The sequence below is a fragment of the Nomascus leucogenys genome, chromosome 4 (assembly GCF_006542625.1).
Source record: "Nomascus leucogenys isolate Asia chromosome 4, Asia_NLE_v1, whole genome shotgun sequence".
In the NCBI taxonomy this organism is placed as follows: domain Eukaryota; kingdom Metazoa; phylum Chordata; class Mammalia; order Primates; family Hylobatidae; genus Nomascus; species Nomascus leucogenys.
In genome coordinates this window covers 96,861,575-96,881,633 of record NC_044384.1, presented here as the reverse complement: position 1 = coordinate 96,881,633, position 20,059 = coordinate 96,861,575, and the positions used below count along the sequence as shown (strand labels likewise).

The 20,059-nt window shown below is 43.7% G+C and overlaps 1 protein-coding gene across 4 annotated transcripts in view; it reads left to right on the top strand.

Annotated features, from left to right (window-relative positions):
- CACNA2D3 (calcium voltage-gated channel auxiliary subunit alpha2delta 3) overlaps positions 1-20,059 on the top strand; it is a 962,218-nt gene that overhangs the window by 744,759 nt on the left and 197,400 nt on the right. For all 4 annotated transcript variants that reach the window (XR_004029736.1, XR_004029737.1, XM_030811589.1 and 1 more), the window contains 7 exons: positions 7,429-7,500; positions 7,760-7,821; positions 9,204-9,271; positions 13,657-13,702; positions 13,865-13,962; positions 16,363-16,456; positions 19,750-19,845. Coding sequence is in view for 2 of the 4 variants with exons in the window: in XM_030811589.1 (XP_030667449.1) it covers positions 7,429-7,500; positions 7,760-7,821; positions 9,204-9,271; positions 13,657-13,702; positions 13,865-13,962; positions 16,363-16,456; positions 19,750-19,845 (536 nt within the window). In the remaining 2 variants the exon portion in view is untranslated. The remainder of the gene's footprint in view (positions 1-7,428; positions 7,501-7,759; positions 7,822-9,203; positions 9,272-13,656; positions 13,703-13,864; positions 13,963-16,362; positions 16,457-19,749; positions 19,846-20,059) is intronic.

The following is a 20,059-nucleotide window of genomic DNA, read 5'->3' as shown; positions in this document are numbered from 1 at the left end:
CAGCTGATGACTCCAGCCTTCTTCCCAGTACAGTGGATGGCCCCTGACATCTTCAGTGGAACCTGGCTGGGCAACAGCAGGCTCTGCCTGGTGCAAAGTCAGGGCGCCTGCAGGCCAAGCAGGCAGGTTCCTGGGCAGCAAGAATTCACCTGTCAGGACCTCCTTGGCACAGCCCTTGTTTTCAGAGTGCAGCCCAGGGCTCTGCAGGCTCACTTTTCTCCTGCTTGGTTGGCTACCCATTTCCTGTACCTTCCCGGCCTTTCATTCTGCTCTGGCCTTGCTGCAATTGCACCCCATGCTTTTTCCCCACGTAGATTCAGCCTGTGGTGCTCTATCAAAAGCTCTCCTTATACCCACGACTTAACCCTGTCAGGTCTTCTTGGTACTTCCTCAATAAATCAGATTTGTTAGACACGGCTGCCTTTGTGTGAATCCAGGTGGACTCTCCTTAATTAAATCATAACTTCCCAGGTGTTTCCATCTGGGTCCCTACTCTTCACTTTTTCTTAGAGTGTCTCTGTGCTGAGGCCACGTTTCTCTGCCCTACCCTCCCAGATTCGTCTGGGGTCCTTTCTTAAGTTCCGCTGTTGAGTTAGCATTGTTTCCATCTCTCACTGCATCCTGCTCTCCAAAGGGATGCTGAGGAGAGCCATTTGAAAGCCCAGACTGGGTTCTCATGCCTTCCAGAACATGGGGCCAGCATCGCGGTGCTTCCGCTGCAGCTTTCCTTCTTTCCACACCCTCTGTACTTTGTCAGCAGCGCAACTAGCATAAATCTCTCATTTTCATCCTTGCCTGTAAAATGCGGGAGCCATACCTGTTTTAGAAATTTAACCTCTTTTCTTCTTCATCTGCACTAAGTCTACTTAAACCCAAGTTTAGGCAAAATAACTTTGCCATTTGATAAAAGCTCCTTCCTCCTCCACACCCTTTTCCCCGCAAACATATTGAGCTGACATAGTGTCAGCTCAATAGCATGGTTGAGTTTTCTGCCTTCTTATTCCTTAAACACTGTCACAAGGATCCGGTCAGTTCTTAGGATTGTCCTGCACCTAAAGTGCCCACCCTGGCTTAGTGCAACTATGAGGAGTGCCGCTCAGGTGTTAGACTCCTGCCAGGTTCAAATCCCACCTTCACTGCTTGCTGGATGTTTGTCTTGGGTGGGTGATTATTCCTCTCTAGACTTCAGTTTTATTTTGTGTTCTTTGTTTTATTTTTCCCCAAGAACATGAGTGTGATGGCAGTTGTCCCCATCTCATAGAGCTGTTCTGAGGATTAAATGGATTAATAGATTGGAAAACAGAGAAGTACTTGCACCATTCTGGGGAGTAAGTAAGCATTCTACAAGTGGTAGCCATTGTTAGTATTATTCTGACCCCATCAGTCCTCAGGGGACCCTGTCATGAACGAATGTCCTATGGATTTACTGTTGCTGTGAATCTTCGGAGGGGACTTTCCATTGTTGCCCTTCCTCTTCCTTCTTCACTTTATCTGTTGATTTATTTTTGTTTGTTTGCTTGTTTGTGACCTCACTGAGTCGTCTCCCTTTTTGCATGCTACTTGAACAGATGTATGACTCAGCTCACTCCAGTCATCACCTGTGTCCCAGCTAATTTTCAGTGAGCAAATGTCTCCTTTAGTAATCACAGTTTGGGAACACTGTGTATCTCCTTATCCTACTTTCCTTTCTCATTGGAGCTGCAGGCATCGGATTCGCAGCCTCACGTGTGTGTTCTTCACCTCCACGTGACTCCCAGGACTGCGTTCTGTCTGTCCAACTTCAGAGTTCCCACGTCTCAAGCAAGTCCAGTGCTTTTGTTCTGCACAAATTGGTCTCTGGTTATGTCTTTGGTTTGAGTCTCTTATCTTGTCGCCTTGGAGTATGGTGCATTTGAAATGTGAATTCCTTCTCTATCAACATATTTGACTTGGGAAAACCCAAACCACCATTTCTCTCCTGGGGATTTGCACGTCACTAATTGGAGAATTCTGGAATCTATAGAAAGCGTCATTGTGAAGTCTGCACAAAATCTCACATATCCATGTGCTGGGCCTTGGGGTTTGCACCTGAGTAGCAGAGGACAGGGTTTAGGTCGAAATCTAGAAAAGACCGTGTAAGCACAGCCCACTGAGGAAGAGGCAGTAGAGTCTGCCCGGATGCAGAGAACTTCTTGGAAGGTAAGTTCTACTTCTCTAGGAAGTAGGCTCCTGAATTTAACAACCACAGTTATAACCTGCATACTTCCAAAAATGAAGTAAGTTCATATATACTGTTAAAATGCATATAAAATAGACTGGCTAAAATTAAAAAAAAAAGAACAATTTAAAACTATTTATAGTAGTATGAGCAGGACTTCTGTCCCACTCTGCAGGATGAGTTAGGCATCAGGGCAGGACTACAATAAGTAGGGCAGATCTTTGGAGGACCCATGTGCCAGCAGGGGATTTTGAGACATGCATAGCCCAGTCTGAATCGCCAGTGTAGATCCCCTCTGGGAAGGGAAAATTATCTTAAAAATAACGTTTATCCTTTGGTTATAAATTCTAAGAGATGGCACAGGGAATTGAGGGTGATTCTTTTGTTTTGTTCCTATTAACTTCCAGTCATTCCCAAGCTTTCCACATTGAATGTGATTATATCTGTTAATAGAAAAAAACTCATAAAAATAATAATAACTGCCACATATTAGCTCTTCCTGTACACCAGTATCATTCTAAGTGATATACCTGATTGAACTTATTTATTTCTCACAGTGAACCTACGAAATGGGTGTTTTTGTCATCTCCATTTTACAGGTGAGGAAACTGAGGCAGAGAATGGCTGTAATGGCCTAATGACATAGAGTGTGGATTCCAACTCAGGCAGCCTGGCCCACAGAACCATGCTCTTGACACTTGCATATTCCATGGAGAGAGCCCTTAAGTCCTTGAGTCCAGGAGTCCTTGAGGACTCTTATTTCAGTGACACATAGTATATGGGTTATCCTCCTCTGGGGGTGCAGAAAAGATGGGGAGTGCCTTGCACATGGTAGCTGCTAAACAGATGTTTGTGTGCATGGTATTATTGTGAATACTGCCCCATAGGTGCTACTTTGGATCTAACTACAATCCCTTCTGTTGTGGTATAAGCCTTTTTTCTCCTACTACCCTCTAGGCAACTTCATTGCTTCATACCCATGATGACTCTGATGGAAAATTTCTCCGGAGTCTTTTTTGCCCGAAGCCCTACAAGGCAAAAAAGCCTTTTTCCTGGGGCATATTTCTGAGACCTTAGTCCATTTATTTGATTCTTTTTTATACCCTTCCCAGAGTGTCTCTCCAGCTCATGCTTGAGCTCTGGACACCCAAACTAAGCACAACACTCCCCCACCCCCTCCAAACCCAGACTGACACATAGGGGAGGAGGAAGAGAGAGAGAATGTTATACAGGTTCTCCATGCCCAAGTCTGTTTTCCTACGCTGGTTGAATGCTTGCTTGGGAATGACAGGCCTGTTTATCCACTGTGTCTCCCTTCCTCTTTAAACTGCCAGCTTCTCCATGGTTGCATGTCATTAGGGGCTTAGAAATGCAGGCTGCCTGTGCACCAGAAAAGGTGAGGCTCACATTCTAATGTGGACAATGAGCCACCATTAGGAGCACGAGCTGTCATTCCATAATCATACCCACAACTGAAGGTGGCCAGTGAATCTCTGGGGAAAGCTTCCTTAATGAGCTGTAACATGGCCGGTCAGAGTAGCAGGCTAACAATGAAGCAGGAAACATGGCTTCCAGCTGTAACGAGGTTGGCAGGAAAGTGGGTGCTTTGAGTGGTTATCCAAGTAGCTTCAGCGTCAGCACTGCTGAAGAGAGACAGATTCACCAGGGGCTCTGGAGAAGCACATCTGAACTGGACAATGCAGGGCCCAGGGGAAAGGGTGATTCCTAGAGAGCAGAGAGGCTGATCACTGTCGCCAGATGAGTATTTTCAGCTTGAGGAGATTTTACCTTTTATTTTATTGAGTACGCTGTGGTACAAGCTGCTTTAATGTCCACTGCATTACCACACTTGCAGATGCTTGGTATCTGGTATGGAAAAATCAAGGTATGCCACTGATGTTTTAATTTGCCTTTCTCTGACTATGTGTTAAGTTGAACAGCTGCACATGGGGTTTTTAATGACTACATAATATGCTAACATATGGGCACATCAAAACTTGTTTGGAAATTTTCCTCTGCCAGGCCATTTGCATTTTTCCAGTTGTTCACTGTTGTAAATCCAGGCAGTGGCAAGTTCAAAGCAGTGAACATCACGCCCTCCCCGCCCTAGGTGGGGACTGATTGCATTGCTCTTCCCCATCACTTCGGCCTGTGCTTAGGATTCGTCTGCCGTCTTACAACCTAGGGGTGCCACTCACTGTGATTCTGGGCAAGTTGCTCCTCTTCTCAAGCTGCAGCCTCCTAAGATAAAAAAGTGACATTTCTAGAATGTTCCAGCCTCACAATGCTGTATTCTCACAGGACAGCCTATTAAGTAATCAAACTCCCTTTCCTCCTCTGGCAAAGAGAACAGGAAACCACCTTCCCGTCGACCCTAGATCTTCTACTTAGAGCTTGTGGAAGAGTCTGCCAGGAAGTTAGGACCTCAGACTATGACATGGTCACTTTTTAAAACATTTTATTTGGTTTTTAAAAAGCTCAGAAATAATATATGATTTTTATATTAATGCTATAAAATATTTAATGTTGTCTAAGTGCTTTCTCTTCTGATTTGGGAAGCAGAGGTTAAGAGCACGGGCTCCAGAGGCAGAGGCCTCGTTACCCTGGGCAAACTCCTTATCTGTGCCTATTTCTCCACCTGTAAAATGGAGATAATAACAGCACCTCAGAAGATAAGTTTGAGGGGTTTAAAATCTGTGCCTGACACATAGTAAGAGCTCAGTAAGAGTTCAGTAAACAGTGTCTCTCAGTAGTATCTGAATTTCATAGGAATCTGATGACCTCCATTTCTATAGCACCTGACAGGATCCCTGGGGTCTGGGAGTCCTCACTCATGAACACTTTAGACAGATGAATGAAACAGGAAGAAAGTTAGCCACAGAGAGGTCACGGGACAGCTGGCTTGTGTCAGTGGCAAAACTTGAACATTGATATCATGGTTTACCTCTTTACCTGGGGCTGTCTCCTTTTCGGTCTATGCAAACCTACAGGCAGTTAAGAGCAGCAGTTTTCAATGTGGGGAGTTGGAGGAGAGGTCACAAAATCCATTTAGTGGTTCATGAGCAACATAGCAATGAAATCTACTAAAATAGGAGATAGAGAGGGGCTCATCAGAGTAAGATGTATTTCTTTTTTTTTTTTTTTTTTTTTTTTTGAGACGGAGTCTCGCTCTGTTGCCCAGGCTGGAGTGCAGTGGCGCGATCTCGGCTCACTGCAAACTCCGCCTCCCGGGTGCACGCCATTCTCCTGCCTCAGCCTCTCCGAGTAGCCGGGACTACAGGCGCCCGCCACCACGCCTGGCTAATTTTTTGTATCTTTAGTAGAAACAGGGTTTTACCGTGGTCTCGATCTCCTGACCTCGTGATCCGCCCACCTCGGCCTCCCAAAGTGCTGGGATTACAAGCATGTTATTTCTTACATGGCTCAAAGTCAAAAAAGTTTGGAAAACATTGAGCTGGGCATCTGCCTCAAGCAAACTCAAGTCCAAATCCTGATGCCTTAAGCTACTGAAAGGTGTCTGACACTAAGTGAAAATGAAGAAGATGGTAATGAGGATGACAATGATACAGATGCTGTTGACTGTGGTGTTGATGATGATGGAGGATAGCTAGCATGTATTGAGTGCTTAGGAGGCACCAGGCACTCTTCTAAATATCGACTCGTCAGTCTTCACTACAACTTAATGAGATGGGTGCTGGCATTAGTTCCATTTTTCAGAAGAGGAAACTGAGTCACAGAGATGTTAAGTGATCGAGAGACCCAAGATCATAAAGCTCTGGCTCCAGAGTCCATTCCTTAACTACAGTGCCATCCTGCCTCACAAGTAGTTTCAATAAGTATAACCTGTTTTCGTTATGATTTAAGAAAAGGGCAAGACTAAAGGAGGCATCAGTGACCCTGGCCTTGGACGCTCCCAGACCCCCATGTTGATTGTTCTGTGCTACTGGGAGTTGGGGGTGGGGTGGCATGGAGACACAGCGAGGCTTACCTAATCTCTAGTTTGCCTGGGGAATGTGAGAGGAGAAGGTCCCAAATGGCTTTAGGCAGGCACCAGAAAGAGGAAAAATGAAAACCATGTTAAAGATAAATCGAGCCGTTCTTAAAAGTTAGAAAGTAGACTTAATTAGGACCAGCTCTCCCTGTCCAAAACCACAAAAGTTAAAATGGGAAAATATTTCCAGAAATGCCTATTATGTGTTGTTAAAAAAATATCTAGAGTAAAATATATGTTTTATTTTATACATGCCTCCAGCTAAAAATTATGCCTTTACTCACTCACACAGAAGATGAGAATGCAAACCCAAATCTAGACAGCCTCGAATCAAATTTAGGTTGCTTGCTAGTGTTGCAGTTTTCTATCGGCCAGATCTTACTCAAGCTCCTCAAAGGAGAAAAGAGGGGAAAAGATGAAAAAAGACAAGAGAGGGATGGGGAGAGAGCCTTTCCTGACAGGCTGTGGCATGTCAGCATTTGCTCCTATTCCATTAACTGGCCTTCTCTGTCGTCTTGCCTTGGTGCCCATGATGGCACATCTTTCATCACTGCGTCTGCTGTCCTCCTCTGAACTCATGGAAGGGCCACATGTAATTAGATGAGGTCAGCCGGGGGTGGGGGAGGAGAGCCAGGCTCGCTGCTCCTAAACAGGACCTCCAAAAATCAGATACAGGGTCGCTCCTGTTCACTGCCTCATCAGCAAGGTCATTAATTGGCCCAGATTTCTCAGAGAGCATTTAAAGATGATTCATCTTAGGAAAGGCTAACCCCTGTCTTCCAAATGCTTGGCCTGGCCTTTTTTTTTTTTTTTCCTCTTTTTAACTACTGTGTAGGGAAACGTCTTTAACTCGATTATCTTTTGAAAAGTGATTTCTCCATGACAAATCAGTACCCTTTTTGAAAACACACCTTGTCCCCAGAGACATTCTTGCTCTGCGTTTTAGTGGGTCTCCAGGAGTTCACTCTCTGACTCCCGGGATTCATCAGTATTATCGAGGCTCTTTTGTTATTTTCCTGAAGTTTACACGAGCTCCCTAAATTGAAGATGAAGGCCATTTATTTATTGTTGTTAGCCTGTCTCCCATTGTGCATGAGCAGTTCGGTGTTTATTCTTCAGAAGCTCTGTTTTCGAGGTGTAAGTTCAATATGGAGGCTCCACTGCACACTGAGGATGTAAGGTGTCCAGATTACATGATAACCCAGGGAAGAACTAACACACTTTTCTTTTATCATTTTAGTTGAGAAATGCTATGGTGAATCGAAAGACGGGGAAGTTTTCCATGGAGGTGAAGAAGACAGTGGACAAAGGGGTACATTTTTCTCAAACATTTTTGCCGCTTAATTTAAAACAAACCACTGTGAAAAATTAGCTTTGAAAGCTATATCTGGAATAAATATCTTTCGCTGAGATCATTTTTCTCTTGTCTTTACTTATCTCAAACAAGATTCATGTAGTACTGTTAACCTGATCATAGTGTGTCCATTTATTTTTATTTATTTCTGAAGACTTCACTTAGCAGACTAACCATGTTTTCTTTTCTCTACGACTTTTTTTTTTTTTCAATCTAGAAACGGGTTTTGGTGATGACAAATGACTACTATTATACAGACATCAAGGGTACTCCTTTCAGGTAGAGCTGACCATAATACATGGACATTCCATCAGACCCATCAGTTGTGTTTGTACAAAACCTGCTGACACTCTCAGAGCTCATCATCTGAAGATAACCAAACACCCTGCCAAAAGGCTGGAAAGAGTGAGGAAGGGGCTTTTCCCAGGCTGCTTTTGTTTTCCAGAAGTGGGGGGAGATGGTTCAGGCTCACCTAGGAGAACTCACTCAATCTGCCATGGCTTTGCATCTCATTGTCAAGCAAATATGCTTTGGGGGTTCCCGCTAAGGGTGAAGACAAGTGCAGAGGGTTACCAGGGTCCTTAACCATTGAACTTGCTGCTTTGTGAGTTCCATTTCACCTTTTATTTCCATGAACCAAAAAAACAGTCCTTCAAACCTGGAGGTGGCATATCCATCCCTACATGTTGTGCCTCTGTTTCCATTTCTCTGAACTGTCCTTGTGTGCTTGTCTACTTTTGAATCCTGTTGTTTCTCTTTGTAACAGTCCTGAAAAATGGCTTTGCCTCATTGCCTGCTTTCAGATGTGTATGTAGCATTCTAAAGTTTCCCACTACTATTAACTTAGTGTTGTAATTCGTTTTGTAAAAAATTATTTCAGTAACCCTGCTTCATGTTCCTGAACTGGCGTCTCAGAGCTAAGGAGAGAAGGAGTTTACTGACTGTAGAATAATCTGAAAAATAAATTCTAGCATTGTTGTCCTAAACTACCAAGGATCATGGGTGGATTCCATGTGGAACCAGGAGCAAACAAGGAACACATGAGCTGCTAAGTGGGTTTGCCAAATAGTCTCTCTAAAGTAAGAGACTATGTTTTAAAAATATAGTCTCTTGCTTTTGACAAAAACGGAATGGATCTTAAATCAAGCCAGTGAGTGTGATAAACCTATTAGACTAGGGAGAGGATTGGGCAAAGAAGCCTGCAACACAGTAATGCGGTTACACTCATGTAGTAGTAGAAGTTTTTGTTTTTGCCTTTGAGAAGGGGTCAATTTCCCAAGTCCCAAACTCTAGGGGCTGGAGAGACCCATCTCTGAATGCAGGGCAAGGGTATATAAAGAGCAGGGCGCATGGTCCTTGGGAGGGTATCTGAGAGAAGGGCTTGCTGGAAGGGCGAGCAGTTTGCCACAACTCTGAAAACACAAAGAGTAGCCAATTGCTGCTGGCATTTCCAATCAGAAATTACTTTGAAGCAGCTGATTGAACCTAAGAAAAACCAACACCAGTGATAATCAGTGGGGTTTTGAAAGTAAACGGTTGGAAAAATTGTTTACAGATCATAAAATGCTAATGTGAAAAATGGAAAATTAAAAAATGTTAGCCCACAAGTCTATTTGAGTTGATGCCAGGGATTTCAAGATCTGCTTTGTCTCTCTGCACAGTTTAGGTGTGGCGCTCTCCAGAGGTCATGGGAAATATTTCTTCCGAGGGAATGTAACCATCGAAGAAGGTAAGATACCGCCTGGCTCGTCTTATCCTTTGGTGTGGGAAGAAGGCTCGGGAGCCAGCTATTGAGTTAGCTGAAGAACTTGTTCATCTGTCCGCACCTCTGACCAGTCCGTTGGACATTCCACTCAAACGAATGCCTACCTGATATTCTTAATACCTTTCTTCTTCCCTGGTGTGCCTAGATTTCAGAATGGCAGGAGTTCCGATTCATGGTTGTGATTTAATTTACTTACATTCTGCTTTCATCCACAATGCTGTTGACTGTGAGTTGCTCATAGTTAACAGCTTTGTGGATACAAGCAGAATATCAGTAAATAGGAATCATCCCTCAACTATATTCTTCTCATACATAAAAATCAGTACTTGGGAGACATACAAATTTATGGAGTAACTCATGCCCAGGGGAAACCATGAAAACAGAGATATGAGAGCCTTAGTCTCTCCTACACAGTTGAGCCACGTATTTCACTTGTGTTTCATGGCAGCCCTGGCCCAAAGGGAAATGTGACCATTTAAATGATTTACATAGGTCAGAGGGAGTAAGTAGCACCTTGAAGTTCCCAGACCCTCTTATGTTCATAAAGCACAGAGGTACAGTAAACTCTCAATAAACAGGAGCAGTTATTATAGCTCTTTAAATTTTAAAATTGCTGTCACACGTGCTGTCCTTTTCATCTGCCAACTCCCTAGTAGTTCAGAGAGGTTACCTGTTCCAGCATTAGCTGCTCACAGAGGTGGTGGACATCATTTCTGAAGGGCCCCACTCCCTGAGTGGCCTTGAGTGACTCACTTGCAGGTCATTAGGTTTTGCATGTCCACAGAGAAGGAGTGGGCCCAGAACTACTGTCTTTCTGGATGTCCATAGGGAGGACAGCCAGGAATGGGAAGGTCAATTATAAGCCAAGTTTTAATTGGTCAGAACTGATTACACATGTATGTGGTGAGTTTCCAGAAGCTGGCCCATCCACGGCGCCCTCAGGTGATGCTACAGGGCATGAGGAAGGAGATGGATGTTCCCTGAGATGCCAAACCCCTAGATAGCCTCTGGTTTACTGCCGATGGTCCCTGCCCGTGTTGTTTCAGGGATGTTGGTTTGTGCTTCCCAAGTGCCTGTGAGATCGTATGGGGGCAGAAAGGAGAGTAGAGAGGCTCACTGTGAGCTGGGCAGAACCCAGAGTGTGCCCACCAAAGAGCTAACCGTGTGGTGTCTCTTCCCAGAGACATGCCAGAGAACACAGGCAACTCTGTGACTTGAGCAAGACACTCTGCAGGATGTGTTTTCAGGATCATGTTTTCACTTCTAGAATTTTCTGCCTCTGTGGGCCATGTTGGCTCTCCATGAAGCCAGAAAATTCATGTCTAAGCCATGTGAGGTCAAGCTGAAGAAACAACTCATGGTCAGAACAATAGAAGGAGAGGTTATTAAGAAATTAATTGCCTCTCATGGGTCTGCTCCCTTGGTCAATCCTCAATACAGGGGCCTGTCCCTCCCTTCCTCTCTCTCTCTCACACACACACACACACACACACACATGCATGGAGACACAGATATGCACAGTTGTTTTGCATTGTCTTTTGGATTCTTTTTTAGTCACTATCTTCCTGTATGTTCCACAGCTGTGAGGCTAAGCAGTCACATAGAATTTCAGAGCTGAATGTAACCACTATGCAAGAAATTAGCTCAAATCCTCAGCAAGGGGGAGAGTGGCTGCTTATCCACCCAAATGAGGTCATATCTTCCTCTCTGTGTTGGTCCTCTGTAAATAAAAAGACAGACAATCCTGCCAGCTTTGCTGAGTAATAGAACTTAAGAAAGCTGCTTACCCTTGGGCCAAATAGTAGAGGATCTTGTCATCTCTCTAGGAGTCATGGTGTGTTGTTGTTCTCTTCTGTTCTTGGAGAGGGAAGGAGTTCCTTGGGGTTGGCAACCATACTTCTATAGGATCTTCAATAAGGAATAACTCCCTACAGAATGTAGGAATTTTCCACATGCTTTGCCAATGCCAGAGATTATAAAGGTGACAAATAGGTAGCTTTTGCTCAAAAATATAAAAAGTCATTACCAAGATTGAAGGTGTGGCCTATAATTCTACCTGCTGAAATTGTTTCTCTTATGAATCTTTTAATCTTTTTCAACACTTTGTATCTTTTTTGTGTGTGTGTGATGGAGTCTTGCTCTGTTGCTCAGGCTGGAGTGCGATGGTGTGATCTCAGCACACTGCAACCCCCACCATCTCCTGGGTTCAGATGATTCTCCTGCCCCAGCCTCCTGAGTAGCTGGGATTACAGGCGCGTGCCACCACGCCCAGCTAATTTTTGTATTTTTAGTAGAGACAGGGTTTCACCATGTTGGTTGGGCTGGTCTCGAACTCCTGACCTCGTGATCCGCCTTCCTTGGCCTCCCAAAGTGCTGGGGTTACAGGTGTGAGCCACCACTCCTGGCCACTTTGTATCTTTTATATGTATTGCACATGATAATTGTTCAGCAAATTAGAGCTTATGTCATTGTTGTCAGCAGTTCCAATCATCAGTGGATATGATTTTTATCAGAAGGACGAACATCAGAGGTGAGAGAATTAGAGAACAATTAAATTTCCTTGGTGCCCTAGGAACCCAGAGAAGAAGCAGTCAAAAAGATCTTCCCGATAGATCCCTTCTTTTCTGAGTGTCATTTATAGGTCCTGTGAAATATAGCCAGAGAGGATTTTGTGAATGAGGTTGGGAGGATGGGAACTGCAACTAGAAAAAGACTTGACACCCTTAACCCAGTTTTCTGGGAAGGTACAGTCCCTTCTCAGGGCCTTTGCACTTGTTATTCCTTCTGCCATGAGCACCCTTCCTGCCACCTACATGACTCTTCCTTTCCTCATTTAGGTCACTTTCTCAGTGAAGCCTTTTCTGATCTCCATAGTTACAATGGAATCTCTCTCTCTCTCTCTCTCTTTCTCCCTTCAACCCTCCTTATCTCTTGGTCCTCCCTGTTCTTGTTCCATGTTCTCTTTTCCTTTTTAGCCCTTACCACCATCTGATATTCTCTAAAGTTAAATTTTAATATAATTGACTATCTCTTTTCTGCCACTAGAAATTAAATACAATGAAGGCAGTAATTTGTGTCTTGTTTTGTTCACTGCTATATTCTCAGGGCCTAGAATCATACCTGGCATATAGCAGATACTCAGTAAAAGTGTGGAAGAAAGGAAGGAATGGGAGGAGGGCAAAAGGAAGGAAGGAAAGTTGTTTGGTTGGGAAGAAGGAAAGGAAAAAAAGAAGAAAGGCTGCACAGATAGATGGATTGCACTAGGGACTAATCCCTATCCCATTTAACTGTTTTCTGGCACTTGTGAGTTTTGCAGTATTACTTGTATTTCATGGTAGATATAACTCAAAGAGCTGACATGACATCCCCAAGATCATTCAGCCTGTAGGTGTTGGAGCCTGGATATGCCTACTTGGATCATATGCAATGATGTTCATTCTAACGTATTCTCTACTTTCTGTAAAATCGAGCATAATTGTGTGATAGGTCTAGTATTTTGCTACTTCTTTTATAGCTTTGTATTTGAGAAGGAAACGAGTCCTGAGTGCAGTAAGATACTATCAGTCATTTAAGAAACTAACTTTCCAAAACAGGCTATAAGCATCATGGGAGTTCCCGAGGTCATCATTCAGAAGTGTATGTCTGCTGATAACCCATTAAGATCAAGCCACGTGAAAGTGCAATGAAACAGTTATCCTTGCAGAGTTAAGATGGTCTGGAACCTTCTATAAAAACTCCCAGATTCCATGCAAGCCCCAGCTCCCCTAGTTTCCTTCCCAGGCGGATGACCGTATTCACTTAGGATCCTGTAACAACTAGCAATCTTTGCTGCTCAAAAACAGTTGAGTATTGATGACTTCATTTTGTTCAACCTATGATTTCACCCTCACAACCACACATCAATTAGGGACTATTATTCCTGCTTTTCACATGAAGAAACTGACATTTAGAGAAGTAAAGTAACCTGTTGACATCACACAGGAGGTCAATGGCCTAGCCCAGTTCCCAACTCGGACTAAAGGGAGCATCAGAGAGTGTTTCTAACAGTCCCGTTAAGCTTCTCCCTCTGGACTCATTTGTGTTTCCTCTATCTTCAAGGTGGTAAGGTTTTCCTGGGATGAACAGCCAGGGAAGGTGGCAGTGCTGGCTGAGTGAAGTGGAGATGGGGAGAGAGTCCTGCCTGGAGGGGAACTCGTTTATTTTGCTCAGAGTCCCTGCTCCAAGGCAGGTCCCTTAGGGTTGATGTCTACCCTTAACCCACCCCACAGCCCTACCCTAGAATATTTGAAACGCACAGGAGGATTGGGGGAGTGTTACTTACTCATGAACCCCTTCTCCTTGACCCCTAGGCCTGCATGACTTAGAACATCCTGATGTGTCCTTGGCAGATGAATGGTAAGAATTAAACTATCCCTCCTTGACCATGGCATCCTTCATTGCCCTCTTTGATTCCACATGGTTTGTGCTCCCTTGCCCAGTTATCCTGATTCCAAGGCAAAGGAAGCAGATGCTGTAAATATTGACCTAGTCTTGTTTTGGGCCATGTCATGTTCTTAGGTCCTACTGCAACACTGACCTACACCCTGAGCACCGCCATCTGTCTCAGTTAGAAGCGATTAAGCTCTACCTCAAAGGCAAAGAACCTCTGCTCCAGTGTGAGTATGCTTTCAAAAGTGTGCTGTGCCTTCAGGGGTGATGGTGGGGAATGAACGCAAAACTATTTTTTGGCCTCAGTTGTTAAGGGAAGCTTTGCTTTGGCAGAGATTATCAGTCACATGAAATCCAATCAAATATCTGCTTCCTGTAGGAACAGGAGAAAGAATGTGGATTACGGAAAATTGCACAGAATCCCCAATCCTGGTTTAGCTGTTTGCATTGGGCTTTGTCCCCTTCTGAACCATTTAGTCAAGCAACTGAATAGGATGAAAATGTTACAACTGGGAAGGGACTGTAAATATTTGCTCATGTCCCTTATTTTGCAAATGAGAAACCAAGGCTGGAAGTTAGATTGTGTGTCATTCAAGGCTATATCTAGATCTCCTGGTTCTCCCAAGAGCGGGGTCACAACGGGGACACGTAGCCTCTCAGTGTGGTACGTGCTGAGTGTCCTGCCTACCAAGCATCCCCTTCTAGGGGAGCTCAGTGAGTAGGAAATCTCTCAGCTGGTGCAAAAGAGGGAAGAGCAGCAGCAGCCATGGATGCCCCTCAAAAGCAGGAGCAGACCCTATTCTCTCACAGGATAGCTCCAGTAGCTACAGTTTGGGCAGGGGGAGAGCCACCAAAACAGATCATGATATCTGCCCCCACCTCTAACAAGCATCATGTATTCAATGACCTGAAAAGTGTTTTACATATGTAATCCTATGAGAGGTGTAAGGAGATTATCCAGCTACTAAACGACATCTCCATAGAATGGATTTACTTTTTGGGATATGCCCTGGTGGGGAAAGGATCAGATGGACATCCTGTGAGCCCCATGTGTCATTGTCTTTGACTTTTTAAGGACATATTTAAAAAACAAAATATAGAGACAATATGAATAATACATTTGTAGTCACCATCCAGCTTTATGCAGTCTTAATATTTTGCCATACTTACTCCAGGTGCTTTTTAAGGAATGAGACATTATAGATAAAGTTGAAGCCCCTGGGTGCCTGCTCAGCCTCACTTCCCTCCCAAAGAGAATGGCCGTCTGTATTTGTTCATTATTCTCAATAATTTAATGCTATTCCTACATATGTAGGTATCTATAAACAATATATAGCATTAATTTTATTAAAATATATATTAAACTATATGTATGGTATATTGTATGAATTACTATATATATTATAATACATACAATATGTGCATAAAATATATATGTACTACAACTTGTGTTTTCACCCATTATATTTTTGAAATTTGTGTTGATCATTTAGCTTTAACGCATTTATTTGCATTACTATATAGAATTCCACTACATAACTTAATATATTCATTGTCTTACTGATGATAAGTTATTTCTAGCTTTTGCTTTTTAGCAAAGCTCTTTTTTCTTTTTTTTGCCCCCAGTCAAGGTGAGGACTGTCCTGTCTCATGTGATAATTAATTGTCCTCCTCTGCAGAGTGATTTGAGAGTTCTAGGATGCCTCTCCTAGTCTTACCATATCCTCTCATTCCTTGGCCTCTTCCACAGAGCTCTACCAAGAGTCTCTTTGGATGGGAACAGACATTCTCCTTTAAAATGAAACAATTCTTGGCCGAGCATGGTGGCTCATGCCTGTAATCCCAGCACTTTGGGAGGCTGATTCAGGCAGATCATTTGAGGTCAGGAGTTTGAGACTAACCTGGCCAACATGGTAAAACCCCATCTCTACTAAAAATACAAAAATTAGCCAGGTGGTAGTGGCCTGCGCCTGTAATCCCAGCTACTTGGGAGGCTGAGGTAGGAGACTGGCTTGAGCCTGGGAGGCAGAGGTTGTTGTGAGCCAAGATTGTACTAGTGCACTCCAGTCTTGGCGACAGAGTGAGACCGTGTCTCAAAAAAATAAACAAATAAATAAAAATAAATAAAATGAAACAATTCTTAAATAGAAGGAATCACAAAATAAGAATCCCAGTGGTTATTAAGTTATGGTGTCTCTTTTCCATGTGACAACAGGTTGAGAATTTCAGGGTGCTAAAGAATTTCAGTTTTAGGAGAGGACAGAGATGGGGATGATGACAACCAAGTGTTCAAGGAGTACTGGCTTCTGGTCTCCAAATCTGGGACTCAGCCTGCTGGTCCATGGCAGGAACCACGAGATGGGGTGAGAAAGCAAGAAACTGAAGTGTGAGACACCCAGCGCTCTCAGTTGACTACCTTCTTGCCCACATGCTTTGGAGGCTCCTGTGTTGCAGGCATACCAGGTGTCAGAACTGTTTCATATTTTCAGCTAGTGGGAACTTAACTCATAAAGCAACATGCCGCATGAGAAAGTAGCCTGCAGACACTGCACAATGAGCCCATGAGTGCCTCTCATGCCCCTCTTCCAGCCCTGCCGAAGCATCCTCTTGTCTGTCCCTCCCAATAGGCGATAAAGAATTGATCCAAGAAGTCCTTTTTGACGCCGTGGTGAGTGCCCCCATTGAAGCGTATTGGACCAGCCTGGCCCTCAACAAATCTGAGTAAGTGGTTGCACGTGTCCTCCTTTCATGGCCATTTCCTCACCAACACTCCGAAATATGGTTATGGTTTAAAGAACTAAACTGTTTTTAGGAGCCTGGTGTTAAAGTTCTTTAATTTTCCCCCAAGCTCCAAACCACAAGAGCTAGAGCAGATTAGCGGCTCGGGCTTGGATGGCAAGCTCCTGGCTTTGACATATAATTTGTTTGAGTTTTAACGTTACATGAAATTTGGTACGCTGAGGTAGGGTGACACTTCCAAGAGAGAGAGAGAGAGGCAGAAGGGAACTTCGTTTCCTGCCTCGCCACAGCTCTCTCTACTTTGCAGTCTTGAGGGAGCTTGGGATCTGGGCCAGGTTAGGTTGTGAGTAGGACAGAGAAGTGAGAGCTCAATTTCATAGGGTGTCAGATATAACCCTGTGGTTTTATTACTGAAGTGGAGGGTGGAGGGCTGTGGGGAAGGCCGTGGTAGTTGATATCAATGACTAGGATGAGAACTGCTTTAGCAGCTTATTATTATTTCTTTACTATTATTAATTTAAGTAGACTATTAAAGATTAAAAAGAAAAGGAAGAACCATTCCTTTTCCCTTATATCTTCATGTGTTACGTGATTCATTTCTCTCCACTTTTCTGTTCTTCCTTAGTTCATTCCCTCATTTTATCTTCCCTTCTATCCTGTTTCTCTCCATTTTTCTATTCAGTAGTTCATTCCCTCATTGTATCTTCCCTTCCATCCTGACATTCATTCTGTTTGCATTTTCATTCATTCACTCATCAAGTCTTGACCATGTGTCTGTTATGTGCCAGACTCTGAGCAAGCTGTTGGGGAAATGGAGAGAAACCACACAGATAGAGCCCTTAACATCATGGCACCTGTGGTATATAGTGTGCTGTATTATTAAGAATCATAACTGCTTTGAAGGAAAAGTAAAGACACATAAAGTGTAACAAATCTAAAGTGGAGGAGGAAGATGGGAACTAGTTCAAGGTTCGGGCAGCATTCCAGGAACAGCATGTACAAAGGCCTTGAGATGAGAAAGTATTTGACACATTGGAGGAATTTAAAGAAGGTGGACACAGCTGACATATAGAGGATAGGCTGGAAGATGTCAGAGGATGAGGCTGCAGAGGGGCCTCATGGCTCAGGACCTTGGGAGTCAGGTTAAGGATTTTGGATTTTATACTCAGAGCATTGGAAGATCACTGGAGGATTTTAAGAAGGGGAAGAAAATGATCAGATTTGCATTTTACAAAAAGATCTCTATTGCTGTGTGGAGAACAGAGGGTAATGGGGTAAGAACAATAGTAAAGTTTCTTACAGTTTTCCCAGGGATTCATGACTTGGACCGGGGCAGTGGGCACAGAGAGAAGAGGTCCACTTATGGCCTGCTTCAGAGGCAAGGTCTCCAGGACTTGATGATGGGTTTGTTGTGGAGGGTAGGGAGGTTGAGCCATCAAGGATCATTCCCAGGTTTATATCATGAGCTATTGGGCAGATGGTGTTATTTGCTAACACAAGAGACACTGGGGGAGGATCAGGTTTAGGGCTGGGCATGGCCAGTCTCTCTTCTAGACATCACGAGCTTAAAATGACTGAAAGTCTCCCAAATGGAGATGTCAGGTAGGCTGTTTAGTATGCAAATCTAGAGCCCCAGAGAGATTGCCATTTTCATTATTAGGGGTGTCTTTGAACTGCTTGCCTTCATGGCATGGATCTTATTTCCTAGGAAGCTGGCAATGAATTGAGACTTTCCTGGGGTTTCTTTCTCTAGTGAACCTTGTAGTGTTTCTTTTCGGCTCTCCTGAAACTCAAAATCTTGAGCAAAGGTTGCTGATTCATTCCTAACACATACTAAAGATTTCCAAAATGCTTTGTAGTCCACCATCTGTAACTGATTGGACAGCCGGCTTTCCAATTTGGTGTAGGCTACAAGCAGAAATGCATAGTGTTGGTTTTTATTCAGCCCTTAAATACTTAAAGGTAGCATCCGCCACTTTGACTTTCATCAGAGATCAAGTAACCAAATGACCTTACTTTGAAGATAACGTGGAGAATGCTTTGGATAAAATTACTAGTAGCATTTAGGACAGAGAAACAAGCTCAAGAATTGGTGTTCTCTTCATACATTTATTGTAGAATAAAATTATGTGTTTGTGGGCCGGGCATGGTGGTTCACACCTGTAATCCCAGCACTTTGGGGGAGGCTGAGGTGGGCAGATCATAAGGTCAAGAGATCGAGCATCCTGGCTAACACAGTGAAATGCTGTCTCTACTAAAAATACAAAAAAATTAGCCGGGCATGGTGGCAGGCACCTGTAGTCCCAGCTACTCTGGAGGCTGAGGCAGGAGAATGGTGTGAACCCGGCAGGCGGAGCTTACAGTGAGCCGAGATAGCACCACTGCACTCCAGCCTGGGTGACAGAGCCAGACTCCGTCTCAAAAAAATAAAAAAGAAAAGAAAAAAGAAAAAAAATATGTGTTTGTGAAGAAAGGCCATTTGCTTTTTGCATAGGAGAAATATACCTTGCAAATCTCCTAAAGAACACACTCAAGCATATAAAATTTGCCTTGGAAGTTGAAACAAAATGATATTTAGTGAATTTTTGTATTAGTTTTCCTTGCCAAGGCCGTTCTTAGAGTTCCTATGTGTAGCCTCCTACAGAGCTATTGGAAGAAGCCATTTCTTTACACATCTCTTTGGGGTTGGTGGTGAGAATAAGGCCTGTGATCTGGTAGAATTGATAAGCTGGTGCCCCCACAACTGTGTGGATGTCAAAACCAATTCCAACTACGTGGAATTCCAGGCTGTGGGATGCTGCAGACTTGGTTCCGTGGCTCAGTTGCTTTAATGGCAGATTCCACAAATGATCTGAAGACCAAGAATAAACTTGGTAGATTTAATGCAAAAAGCTAGTCCTAAGCCATAATTGGCTAGTCCTTCCCATTCTTAGCCTGATCTCTTTGAACTTGCACCCAGAACCTTGAAATAAAGATGTGTGTATGGTTGGAAGCACATTTTTTTCAATGCTGCTTTTGTTGGCAGGAAGTTCTTCATTTTTCCTGCAAGTATTACTGTGAAAACTTTTGTAAGGGATGCAAGTTGGCAATCTGTGCTTGTGTGTGTGTGTGTGTGTGTGTGTGGTGTGTGTGTGTGTGTGTGTTTCTGTAACTTCTTTTAAAGTTCAAGTTTCAAAACTACTATTTGGTAAAAACATTCTGTGAGTCTTAAAATGCAATGCGTTATCTGCTTACTGTCTAGAGACCTCCCCTTGACATCCGTTGTTCTGTTTCAGGAATTCTGACAAGGGTGTGGAGGTTGCCTTCCTTGGCACTCGCACGGGCCTCTCCAGAATCAACCTGTTTGTCGGGGCTGAGCAGCTCACCAATCAGTAAGTAGGAGGGATCCTCTGCAGGGGCCCAGGGAGCTCCTGAAATGGAACATTCAAAGGGAAACTTATTTCATTTCTTGATTCCACTACCAGTAGAAACATAATTTAGGCCACCCCAGGCCTATTGAGATTTTTCCTCTCTGTTCTACCATGCGGGCCCCAGCATGTGCTTTCACCTGCCCGTTAGCCCTTCCACCACCCTTTGTTCCTCACG